The sequence below is a fragment of the Nomascus leucogenys genome, chromosome 4 (genome assembly GCF_006542625.1).
Source record: "Nomascus leucogenys isolate Asia chromosome 4, Asia_NLE_v1, whole genome shotgun sequence".
In the NCBI taxonomy this organism is placed as follows: Eukaryota; Metazoa; Chordata; class Mammalia; order Primates; family Hylobatidae; genus Nomascus; species Nomascus leucogenys.
The window spans coordinates 29,694,248-29,706,312 of record NC_044384.1 but is presented as its reverse complement, the minus strand read 5'-3'; the positions used below and the strand labels follow the sequence as shown (position 1 = coordinate 29,706,312).

Here is a 12,065-nt window from a genome sequence, read left to right as displayed (position 1 = left end):
ATAGGACAAAACTAACAATGGACGTCAGCCAGAGTTTTCTCCCTGGGGTCCCAATTTAAATATTACTTCCCGAGGCAGGGGAGCCTCCCAGACCTCTTCAGCTCTGCTTCCTTCAGCATAGCACTTAGCACTCTGTGTCATAATTGACAAGCTAAGCAGGGTAGGACCCACAACTATTTTGCTCAATGCTGCATCCCTGGGGCCTAACATGGCCTGAATAGAGTTTGATGAACAAATGCAAGAATTATTGCTAAGTTGCACAGTACAAGCATTGAAGATGCGGGGATTCATGAGCAAGTAGGAGTTATAAGGGCAGACTTGCGCTGAAACCACTTGATGGATTTCAGCTACTGGGAGCACAGGTGGGTCTGGTGTTGGACCCTTAGGATGGCCAAGATTTGGATCAGGGACAGCCAAGCCTCAGAAGTCTGTTTCTTGCACAGCTGCACAAAGACCAACTACCCTGTTTAGACACCTGGATCTTCATACCATCTGCTAGTATTGGACCTCCCCACATGCCCCCAAAACACAGACAGCAGGACAGGGACAGGAAGCGTGGCAGGAAGCATGGCAGGAAGCGTGGCAGACACCAAGATGCTGCTGGGCTCGAGGCTTGCCCTCTTTACACACACATGCCTGAAGACTCAGCAGCAAAAATCAGTCATTACCCCATAAGGCCAAAGGCTCCAGACCCAAGGAGAGCTGCTCTGTGGTATGGAGTCAAGAACTAAAGCCTGCTCACTACTCCACTGGCTCCACATCAATAGCCTCAAAGCAAATGAAACTTGCTAACACCCCTCAGGAAGCAGCAGGAGTGGAAACAAAGGGTGGTGCTCATCTGATGGGGATGACAACAAGGTGCTTTATCCCTTCAGCTTTTGTGGAGAGGTACTTTGGGTTGCTCCATCTCTCTCCCTCCAGTGAGGATGTGCTAGAAGCTTCCATGCCAGTCCAGGAGAGATCAGACGGCCTGGCAGTCCAGAGTCTCACATGCCAAAGCCCCCTCTTATCCTCTGGGGCCATGCCATACTGCATCCATATGGCTCTAGAGCCACCCCCGCTTTATCTCTGCTTTATCCTCACCCCTTTCTCTTTGCCTCAATCTTTAACTATGAGTTAAAACATGCTGGTTATGATTATATGATGTGTATTACTTTTATCTCTAGATTCTTAGGTTTGGGACACATTTCCTATGATGCTTAAAGTGCAAACATATCTTTCAGAATAATAAAGCATGAAAAGACTTCTATGCCATGCAAAACACTTTTCCACCTCAGCCTCTTATCCTCTCATACACTTTCTGTGCCAGGTGAACTGCGTACAATTAACCCTCTTTTACTAATTGGGCAGTGAAATTTAGAGAGGCCCAGGGGTTATGGCCACATAAGAGGCAGAGCCGAAACAAGAACCCATGACAGACAGCTTTGAGCAAAGCCCCCAGCTGTGCACCCGCTGGAGCAGTAGCCCACCCCAGAGGATAGGCATGCACCTGTTGACTTACTTAGTGCAAGCTCTTTAAATTCTGGAAGACCGGCAGCAGCACAGAGCTGGTAAAAGATGTGGTAATTCCTCTCATCATCTGCCTGGAGGAGGAAGAAGTGAAGCAGTTTTAGGGCAGTGACCTCTAAGATCGTTCCCCTTGCCACTGTAATCCCAGGGTGCCCCAGGTGGTGAAGGCTGAGCCCCCCACTCTTCCCAGTGTTTTCCTCCACACCTCTGCCACCTTCAATTCCCACTTTCCGACTTTCTATTCACTCTTATGGGGCCTTCTTCCAACCTGAGGATTTATATGTCTTGACTTATGCAAAAGCATGTATGTATTTTCTTTTTTCCTTCTATATAGGATATCATTGCTCTTCACAAATGGTGAGTCAGTCAGTCAACAAGTACTTATTCAGTCTTCTGTGCTGCTTGGCTGATGTCCCATAGATTGTCAGTTCCCTTCTGTGAGCTCCCGTTCTCCTCTGGGAGGCTCAGAGATAAGTGGAAGCTGTGCTTGCCCATCAGGTCAGGCTGGGCAGACAGGAAAGGCCCGCAAGTGAGGCAGGATGTCTGGGGAACACCTGCAGCTGGACTGGCCTTACACCGGTAGGGTGGGTGTGGGGGTGGGGATTCAGGAGGCCTGAGCAAAGAGAGCTAAGGAAGAAGGAAGCTCCAGGGGTGTGCAGGAAAGAGCCATGAGCAAGACATCAGACCCACACCCAACCCAGCAAGCTGCTCCCTTGGCTGTGGTGTAAAGCAGGATGCGGGGATTATCAAGCCAATCTGTGAGGTGCAGATAAAACACAGGCAAAAGCATGGGGAGCTGGTTAAAAAATTCATTAGATGTTTGCTAAGCATCAGCATGGAGATGTCATCAAGAAACAAATAGCTGAGGCGATTCTGAGGTCTCCTTAAAGGCAGCTAAAGCATGATGACCAGGAAGCCATTTAACCCAAGGCAAGAGTCCACCACAGACTCAAACCAGGACCTGAACCATCATCTTGGTTCAGTGATGGGAGGGTAAAGGCTGCTGGAGGAGGACTTTTGTTGGCGTTGTGAGTTGCACCAAGCCCACTAAAGTCAGGGTGGAGGGAGAAAAGGATTACAAAGAGGCAAACAGTAGCTGGCAGGAGGAAATTAAAGGTAAGCAAAGAACAGTGAAGAATCAAATCAGGTGAAAAGTGGGACGTCTGGGAATTGAACAATGAGAACACATGGACACAGGGAGGGGAACATCACACACTGGGGCCTGTCAGTGGGTGGAAGGCTAGCGGAGGGATAGCATTAGGAGAAATACCTAATGTAGATGATGAGGTGATGGGTGCAGCAAACCACCATGGCATGTGTATACCTATGTAACAAACCTGCACGTTCTGTACGTGTATCCCAGAACTTATAGTTTTTTTTAAAAAGTGGGACATCCACTTATTTGAAAAGAAAACAAAGTAGGTAGCCAAGTATAATCTATTTTTTAAACCTACTAAATAAGGAAGTTCTCGGGAAACCTAAAACCCAGACTCTGTGTTTATGACATTCCCCTGATAAGACTTTAAAATCCATAAGGAAAAGGTCTGTCTTGTCCTTTACTGTATCTTTGGTGTCTAGGACAGAGCTAACATATAATAGGCATTCGATGTTTGTTGATTGAATCTAAAAACAGTACTGTATAAAGGTTTTTGAGATCTAATCCCTATACCATCTGAATGAACACTTACTGATAAAAGATAAGAACCAAAAGAACAACTACATTCAATTCCAGGCTCATAAGAGAGATTCTCTTTGGGCCCAGGGAGTGGGGCAGGGAGCAGAAATAAGGTAATTGTCCATGAGAAATACACAAAAGGGCGCAAATCCTCCCACTCACCTGGAAGACTACTCTGGACTTCTCCAAGAGGTAAGTCCTCATGTTGGCCCCGATGATGTGGTACCTTTTGTCAAAGCCAATCTGGATGTACTTGCCAAAACGGCTGCTGTTGTCATTGCGGGTGGTCTTAGCATTTCCAATGGCCTGCACAGACCAGACAGACAAAGGTATGAAAAAAAAAGAGGGCTTTCTTGATTTCAGGATTGTATGTTTGTGGCAGCATGTGTCCCCTTTCTCTTCCTTACTTACAGAAACCCTCTGTTCTTGGGATGACAATGAACTGAGCTAAAAAACAAAACAAAAACTTGAAACTCTTCTTTTTCCAGCCTCTTATTCCTGAGGATGGCCAATGAGAGTAATGAGTTCATTGGTGGGCTCCTCAAAGGGGACTACCCAGGTGCAATGGAAGGTGCATCCCACTGTCCCTCTTCTCTTCTTCCTTCTTCCTTGCCTGGAATGCACATGTGATGGCACCAGCTATAGCAGTTATCTTGGAACCATGAGGAAAAGGCCTAAAGAATCACAGAGACCTTAGCTGTGACATTCTTGAGCCACTAAAACAATACCAGTGCCCACTAGCTCTGAACTTTCTGGAAAAAAACAAACCTTCCTGTACTTAATACACTTTGATCAGTTCTACATGAGTAGGCAGTCAAATGTCACTCCCAACTGACAAATAATATCTTCCTAGCAATAGGCCACAAATTGACACTCCTTCCCACCTCAGGAAGCCATCGACCCTCTTGGTATTTCTTCTGCAGCATCAGGGTTACAGTTCAAAACACTGGATGATAATTTTTAAAATGAGTGGATATGGAACTAATTTTATTGTGTGAAGATTTGCTTCCTATAAAACACCATGTTGCCAATGCATTGGTAAAGAATACATTAATATTTAATTGCTTTCACATGCTTACATTTTTAGGTGGATAAAACACTTGAAAAACATCTGCTATAAATTCTCAGTGGTCTAGAAAATTTGAGGCACAAAGAAGTTGAAGGAAAAGCCAAAATCCCAACCTACCCCTCAAGTCCCACCCAGCCCAATACAAGCAGAAGAACTATTAGTGTCTCCTGACATCCCAAAACCATGATGCCTGGTGGCCATCTATTATTGACAAGGCTGGCAGAATAGTGAGAAGCAAAAGGTCAAAAAGTTGACCTATAACTAATGCTCCTGAAAACATGCCATTGAATTGTTACTGAACAACTGTTGCTGTTACTGAGATGAGTAGAGGGAGGCGCTGAGTTATACGACCACCTGCTCACAGAAATCTAGGCCCAGCTCTGCACCAGGGAAGCTGCTGAGCCCAGGACTGGCCTCCATTCACCACCCTCCAAGTACAGAGGATGCCAAGTTCCAAATGGGTCAAAATGTCCCTATTTCCATCCTACTACCATAGCCTTAGCCTAAACATTGTCACCTCTTTCCTGAACAACTTCAATGGGCTCTCAACGGTCTCCCTGGTCCCACTCCCATCTTCTACTTGCTGTCAATTCTCCACTCTACTGCCACGGTGATTCCTCTAGAATGTAAACCTATTATACTCCTTCTATAAAACGCTTCAGTGGCTTCCACTGCCCTCTGAGATAAAACTTTCAAATCCTCAGCATGGCTTATGTGCTTGGCAGGAACCAACCCATCCCTGCCTCTAATCTTGCCCTTGGTCCCGGCTTCTAACAATCCTAACTCTCCTTTTCTTTCTCCAAAGCCCTATGCTCTCTCTGCCCTCACCCAAGCTTCCCATATGTACTTCCCTCTTTTCCCACAGCTCCCTGCACCTAGCCAACTCATCTTCCTTCAGGTCTCAGCATCGATGTCACTTCTTCAGGCAAGCAGGCCTTCCCTGATCCTGAGGCTAGGGGAGCACCTCCTGCCATATGCTCTTCCAGGACCTACATTTCCCTTTTCTTCCCCTTAGCCCATATGCAGTTAACCCTCTGTGTTCATGAGGGCAAAGATTATACATCTACTTCAGCACAGATTCTCTAGCACCCAGTACATGGTAAGCACTCAAAAATTTGTAAGTGAAAGAGTAAATGAACCTGGGTTTCAGTTTTTCTCTTGTGAAATATAAGTACTGGACTCCTTGTCCTCACACGTAACTTGCCACTGCAAAGTCTTGCAAAAACCAGTTGGAGTCACAATATACACTTTTTACTTTAGGGTTTAAAATGTATAAAGCAACCTATACATTACAGACACAGTATATACCTCTGGAAGGAAGTGTGTGGGGAGAAAGTACAACCTTGGTATGTTGGATTGCTCTGAAGGGCATCTTGGTGCTTGGAACATGCCCAAGGTCAGGGCAAGGCTACAGCCTGGCCAGCCTGATGTAACTCTCAGTCACCTAATTAGAAGAGTTTATGTCATCAGCTTCCTCCAACCAAAGGCGATGGGGACTCACGCTCCTGGCACCCACAAACCTTGTCATCTTAGCAGAGGCCTCAGTGTACCCACTTTCCTTGCACAAAGAGTCTCAGCCTTTAAGGCCCCACAGGACAACTGCAGACTGCCAGACTTCAGTAAGCCAATTTCCACTTGAAAAATGGAAAAGGAGGCTATATTTCCTAAAATGTTGGTAAAAAGCATTTCCCAGACCTTCAACATAAGCCAGGCCCTGGGCTGGGCCCCTTATAATCTCATTTAATGCTGCCAAGAACCCTACAAGATAGGCATTACTAACTTTCACAACACTTATGGGAAAACTTAGGCTTAGCAAGGTCAAATCACATGCTTGAGGTCACATGCTAGGAAGTGGCAACCCCAAGACAGAAATTCAGATATACCTGAATCCAAAGTCTGCGTTCATTCTACCTACATGGCATCACAGCACTCCTCCATACTCTGTCTCCTCCAAACCACTCACTACCAGACAGAAAGCCACCACACATGTGGGCAACTTCTCATGGCTCAAATAGCCAAATCAAGTCAAAGGATAAAGATAGATATTAATCCTCACCTATATCCTTTTTTTTTTTATTTTGAGACAGAATCTCACTCAGTCGCCCAGGCTAGAGTGCAATGGCACGATCTCAGCTCACTGCAAGCTCCGCCTCCCAGGTTCACGCCATTCTTCTGCCTCAGCCTCCTGAGTAGCTGGGACTACAGGTGCCTGCCACCACACCTGGCTAATTTTTTTTGTATTTTTTTTAGTAGAGATGGGGTTTCACCGTGTTAGCCAGGATGGTCTCGATCTCCTGACCTTGTGATCCACCCATCTCGGGCTCCCAAAGTGCCGGGATTACATCCTCACTTATATCTTTTTATGTAAAAGCAGGGAGAAGCCTCTCAGAAGATGCTAGAAAACCAACTAATTACTATGAAACCTAGTAAACAAAGCATTAAACATCTACTTTCCAGTGTAAACTGTATCTCAGGGCAATTAAGTAGTTGGTGAGGGGACGTTTCTCTGCACAGATTTATTCCAGCTAATACATGCAGGAGGTGTAAAAGAATGACAATATCAGCATTTTGTAACTGCTGATGAATTAATAGATCTAGGCATAATCAATAGCTGCTCACATCACAAAAAGACAGCCAGATTTTCTGTGCCTCCTAATGGAGGCCCAAGTACCACATCTTAAGGATTCCTGTTAAAAAAACAAAACAAAACAAAAACTAAAGCAGCCTCTAAATTTTACTATTCCTTTACAGGAAATAAAGTAGACAAAGGCACAAGTTAAACAATGTCATACAGATGTAATCAGCAAAGGCCAGTTGGTGGAAAATTCTAAAGGAGAAGCTCATTTCAACAGATAAGTTTCAATTTCAAACTTTTAATTTCAAATTTCTTACTTTCTAAGATAGCAATAAGACCTTTTACCATATCTGAGATCATTCCTTGTGATAGCTTAGGAAAACTTTGCCCAAGGTCTAAAGATCATTGCCAAAAGATTGGCCCTCCTTACTTTACTAGGCTACTTTGCAAAGTGATATGATAGATCTAAAAGTACTGGAACAACAATTCTGAAGGAAAATCGGGTATATCTAGTAAAACTGAACATGCATGCACCTAACAAATCAGCAATTCTACTTCTAGATGTTACCTAGAGAAATTCTCACATAATTCAAGTAGGCAAGAATGTTCCATTCAGACTATATTTAATAATAAAAAAGAAATACAACCCAGATGTTCACCAGTAGGGAAAACGTAAATAAAATGTGGTATATTCACACAATCAGATGCTATAAAGCTGTTAAAAGTAATAAACTAGAACACAGCTCATGGATTAATAAAAAAATGTAGAGTGAAAACTTGCAAACTGGTTGATGGAATATGATACCAAGTACATACGGTATAACAATCTTTTTGATGCATACAGAAATACATGGTGAAATAAAAATGGACTGAAATAATTTCAGTGTAATTGATTGTACAGTAAAGAGGTATGTATCAAGTAGTATGAAAACACGGATAAGGTGCAAAAACAACCATGCCCCAGTATGGGAAAAGCTCTAAGAAGTGGAAAATTGAAGTGGATCTTAAAGTGAGCAGAATTCTGACAGTGGTAAAGAAGAAGAGATTCTATAAATATAGTGTGGACAAAGGGACAGGGTTATGTTACAAAATAAACAAGTTTGAAGTGGCTAAAGTATGTTGATACATGAAAGAAAACAGGAGATAAGATTGGTAAGGTGTGTTGGGGGCAGATTCTTGTAAAAATGGGTTAACAGTGTCTGGATTTCTTCTTTGCCCTAAAAAGCGTGAACACTTAGCCAGGCACTGGTAAGCCAGCACTTAGAAAGGCCGAGGTGGGTGGATCGCTTGAGCCCAGGAGTTTGAGACCAGCCTGGGCAATGTGGCAAGACCCTGTCTGTACTAAAAAATACAAAAGGTAGCTGGGCATGGTGGTGTATGTCTAGTAGTCCCAGCTACTCTGGAGGCTGAGGTAGGAGGATCGCTGGAGCCCAGGAGGAAGAGACTGCAGTGATCGTGTTCATGCCATTGCACTTCAGCCTGGGTGACAAAGCAAGGTACTGTCTTAAAAAAAAAAAAAAAAAAAAAAAGCAAATCCTGAAAATAACATATCTGGTTTTAGTCATCATTTTTGCTAGCTTCACTCTAGCCTCCTTTCTTTCTTTTTTTTTTTTTTTTTTTTTTTTTTTGAGATGGAGTTTCCCTCTTGTTGCCCAGGCTGTAGTGCAATGGCACGATCTTGTCTAGCCTCCTTTCTTTCTCCCAGAATAGTGGCTCTCAGAGTTGTCTGCCTGCAAAGTCCAGTCACTCTGAGAAATGATGTGATATCTCTGGCCTAAATTTGGGTTCTGTTCCTCCTCTAACAGTCTCTTGATTACCAATGTTCTTTTAATCAGTGCAGACTTGTGAACAAATCACTCCTCGGATGCTGACAAGCTCTTAAACAGAACAGGGTCAGAGAGTGCTGATGGTGACAATAAATCATCCCAGTGCACCCCAACCAATCTCAATCCATCCTCAAGTCACCTTTAATTCCAACAACTGCCACCTAGCATAGACCACTGGGATTTCCGCCTCCTCAGACCTTCAACTCTTGGTCTCCCCAGGAGGTGTCTGCAGCTGCTGGGCAGTGGACACAATGAGACAACGCTGTGACCATAACCAGTTGCTTTGTTGGGAGGTGCCATCCTTCCCGAGGACGGGGCAGAGCAATCAATCAGTAATCAGCTGTCTGTCCTCTGATTAAGACATGCTCTGTGCTGGTTATAACACTGAGCAGCCACAAAACTGATTGGGCTTCCTGACACAAGGTCCCAGATAGACTCGACTTCTGAAAAGTCGTGTTTTCAGACTTGGGAAGTGCAAAAGCCTCTTTCTCTGCTTGGCAACAATCTTTCTAATCCTCTCAGGGTTCTTCCTGGCTATAATTCTTCCTTTCCATGTTCATAGCCAAGACTTCTCTCAAACATAACACTTAATGACAGCTCAAGGGACAGTCTCTAGGATGACAAAATTCTCCATTTGACAGAAGAAACCCTCAGGACTTACATAATTTCTAAAGTACTAATTTGCAGAAGGCAGAAAATTAATGTTTTGAGCTCGAACCACTGTAGCATTTATTTACATGACCATGTAAGATTAAGCTGGTTCATGTACACACTCCTTCAGATCTTAGCAACTGAAGCACACTGAGCATATGTCTGTGTGTGCATGTTGCTTTTCATCTCTGCCATGTCAAAGCATCCTGCTTTCCTACAGCCTAGCAGCCTACTCAGCCTATAATGGATATTCCAAATGTTAGATAATGTCAGAACACTGCGATTTAAAAAGCATTTCCAAAGCAAGGATTCAAACAGATACTTTCACACCCACATTCACAGCAGCATTATGCACAATAGCCAAAAGGTAGAAGAATAAACAAAATGTGGTATGACCACACAATGAAATACTGTTCGGTCATGAAAAGGAGCAAAATATTAATATATGCCAAAACATGATTGAACTTTCACAACATTATGCTCAGTGAAATAAGCCAGACACAAAAGGACTAGTATATGATTCCACTTGTGTGGGGTACCTAGAATAGGCAAATTCAGAGAGATTACCAGGGGCTGGCGGAAGGGAGAATGGAGAGTTACTGTTTAATGGGTAAATAATTTCTGTTTGTGGTGATGAAAAAATTCTGGAAATAGATGGTGGTGATGGATGTACAAACATCGTGAATGTACCAAATGCCACTAAATTGTACACTTAAAATAGTTAAAATGGTAAACTTTATGTTATGTGTATTTTATGACAAAATTGTAAAAAATTTCCCCATGTCTCATACATGTTTACTAATGTGGTGATCTGCCTTCACTAAATTTCCAACATGACTAATAATAACTACTTTATTCAGTCTCTGGAGCTCAAAGAGGCTTCTTGTCTTTCATTTTGCCCAGAATAACTATTCTATTTCTAAAAGAAGTAGTACACTGTGTCTCCGATATCTTACTGCCTAAAAGATAGACAGAATCTTGAAACTCGGTCAAAGGAGAGATACTGCTTTCACTCTCATTTGAGGTAGAACATGAGGTTAATTGTGGAGCGGCTGTCTTAGCTGTTCAATATGGTCTAAGGAGGCCAAGGCCACGGTCCACAAACGGCTTCTGACCTGGACCATGGCCATGCCTCAGTTCGCGGCTCAGACTAAATGCTGGAGTAAATATGCTACCAATGAAATGTCAGAAAAGAAGGAGTCAAATTATGGTAAAGCCATTTATTAATATATGTTTGCAGCCAACAGGATAGTTCATAAAAAGTTGAATGATATGGGGACAAGGCTTATGCTGTAATAGTTAGTAAAAAAGCTGGAAGAAAATATACCAAAATGTTGGATGATTATCAGCAGGCTGTAGTATTAAAGGGGATTATTTCCTTTCATTCTTTCATATTTTCCAGTGAGCCCTTCCTATCTTTTTAATAGGTCAGTGGTTCTTCAAGTGTGGTACCGAGACGGGCAACACCAGCATCACCTAGGAACTTGCGAGAAATACAAATTTGGGGGGCCCCTCCCAGACCCCTTCTGAATCAGAATCTCTGGAGTGGGGTCCAGCAATCTGTGCTTTAACAAGCCTTACAGGCAATTCTCAGGCACCCTCAAGTTTGAGAAGCACTGTAATGGAATAAAAGTTTTTCTTTTTATCTGTTTAGTACAAATGCCTTCAATTGTATTCACCATTTCCCAAATCTTGTAAGAACAAATACTGAAACTTGCTTTTCGAAAATTCTTAGTGAACAGGTTGTATCCTATTACTTAGCAGAGAATTAAAGTCCTCCAAGTAACGCAACTCTGAAGGCAGGAGATTTTGCCTGGATAATCAATGAACCCCTATGAATCAAAGACTCAGTTTACTCCTGCACTTGGTAAAGGAAGAGAGAAAGAGGGGACTGGGGAAGGTCCAGGCAAGTTCTTGTTTCTCTAAGTCCAAAATCATCTGAAAGACCAAACCCCATGGTGACTTGTGTCTCTGTCGATGGGGCTCAGGGCTCTGCATGGAAACCTGATGCTATCTTGGCAGCTTGCAGCTCAACTCTAATGTCTTCTTACTATTTTAAGTGTGATGACAGAAGGGAACTGTCCAATTAGAGATGGACTAGACAGACATAAAACAAAGGGACTGCCCAGGGCTGGCAGAAGGGCCTGCTCCTACCAACTGTAACCAAGACAACAACAAAGAGCTTTAGCTTCAAAGGTAGGGAATGAAAGCCGGCCTAGGGACCATGAGGCCATTTTGTTCTACTCCATCAAAACGAAGGTTTCATACAGAAAAGGGGGAAAAAGAGACAGCATTCTGATCCTAAAGCATGCTTAGTTATAGCAAGAACTAGTTTTTAGCAAACTTCTCTGGCCTGTAGTTGTGTCAACTGCTGTGAGCCCACCCTAGGCCAGCCCCTATCATGAAGGCTGAGGAGTGAAGACACAGACCTGCCCTGGCCAATTCACGCCATCATAGGGAACTGTTTTCTGAGGAGTTTCAACAGATACTAGGTTTTCACATACCTTTTGGCTTTACCTACCCGCTAAAAAGATAAGATGCCCAAATACTGTGGGTTGAAAAATATTCTATCTAGGCTTCCCCATCCCCCATGAAATTTGCCTTTCTGATCCAGCAGGCCCTCAAAGCTTCTAAGAGTTTCGGTGGAGCACTGATTTCTGACACGTGATGTCAGCAGGAAAAGGGACAGCAACAGAGGTGGAGGAGGTGGGGAGGGACAGTCACTGTCACTACAACATTCAGCAGAGTCAAGGGACATGG

The 12,065-nt window shown here is 43.5% G+C and overlaps 1 protein-coding gene across 1 annotated transcript in view; it reads right to left on the bottom strand.

Moving 5' to 3' along the window:
* The window catches only part of MYO5B (myosin VB), a 403,095-nt gene that overhangs the window by 197,696 nt on the left and 193,334 nt on the right, over positions 1 to 12,065 (bottom strand). The window contains exons 6-7 of the mRNA XM_030810458.1: positions 3,347 to 3,490; positions 1,502 to 1,583 (exon numbers count right to left, since the gene is read on the bottom strand). Of these exons, the coding sequence (XP_030666318.1) occupies positions 1,502 to 1,583; positions 3,347 to 3,490 (226 nt within the window). The remainder of the gene's footprint in view (positions 1 to 1,501; positions 1,584 to 3,346; positions 3,491 to 12,065) is intronic.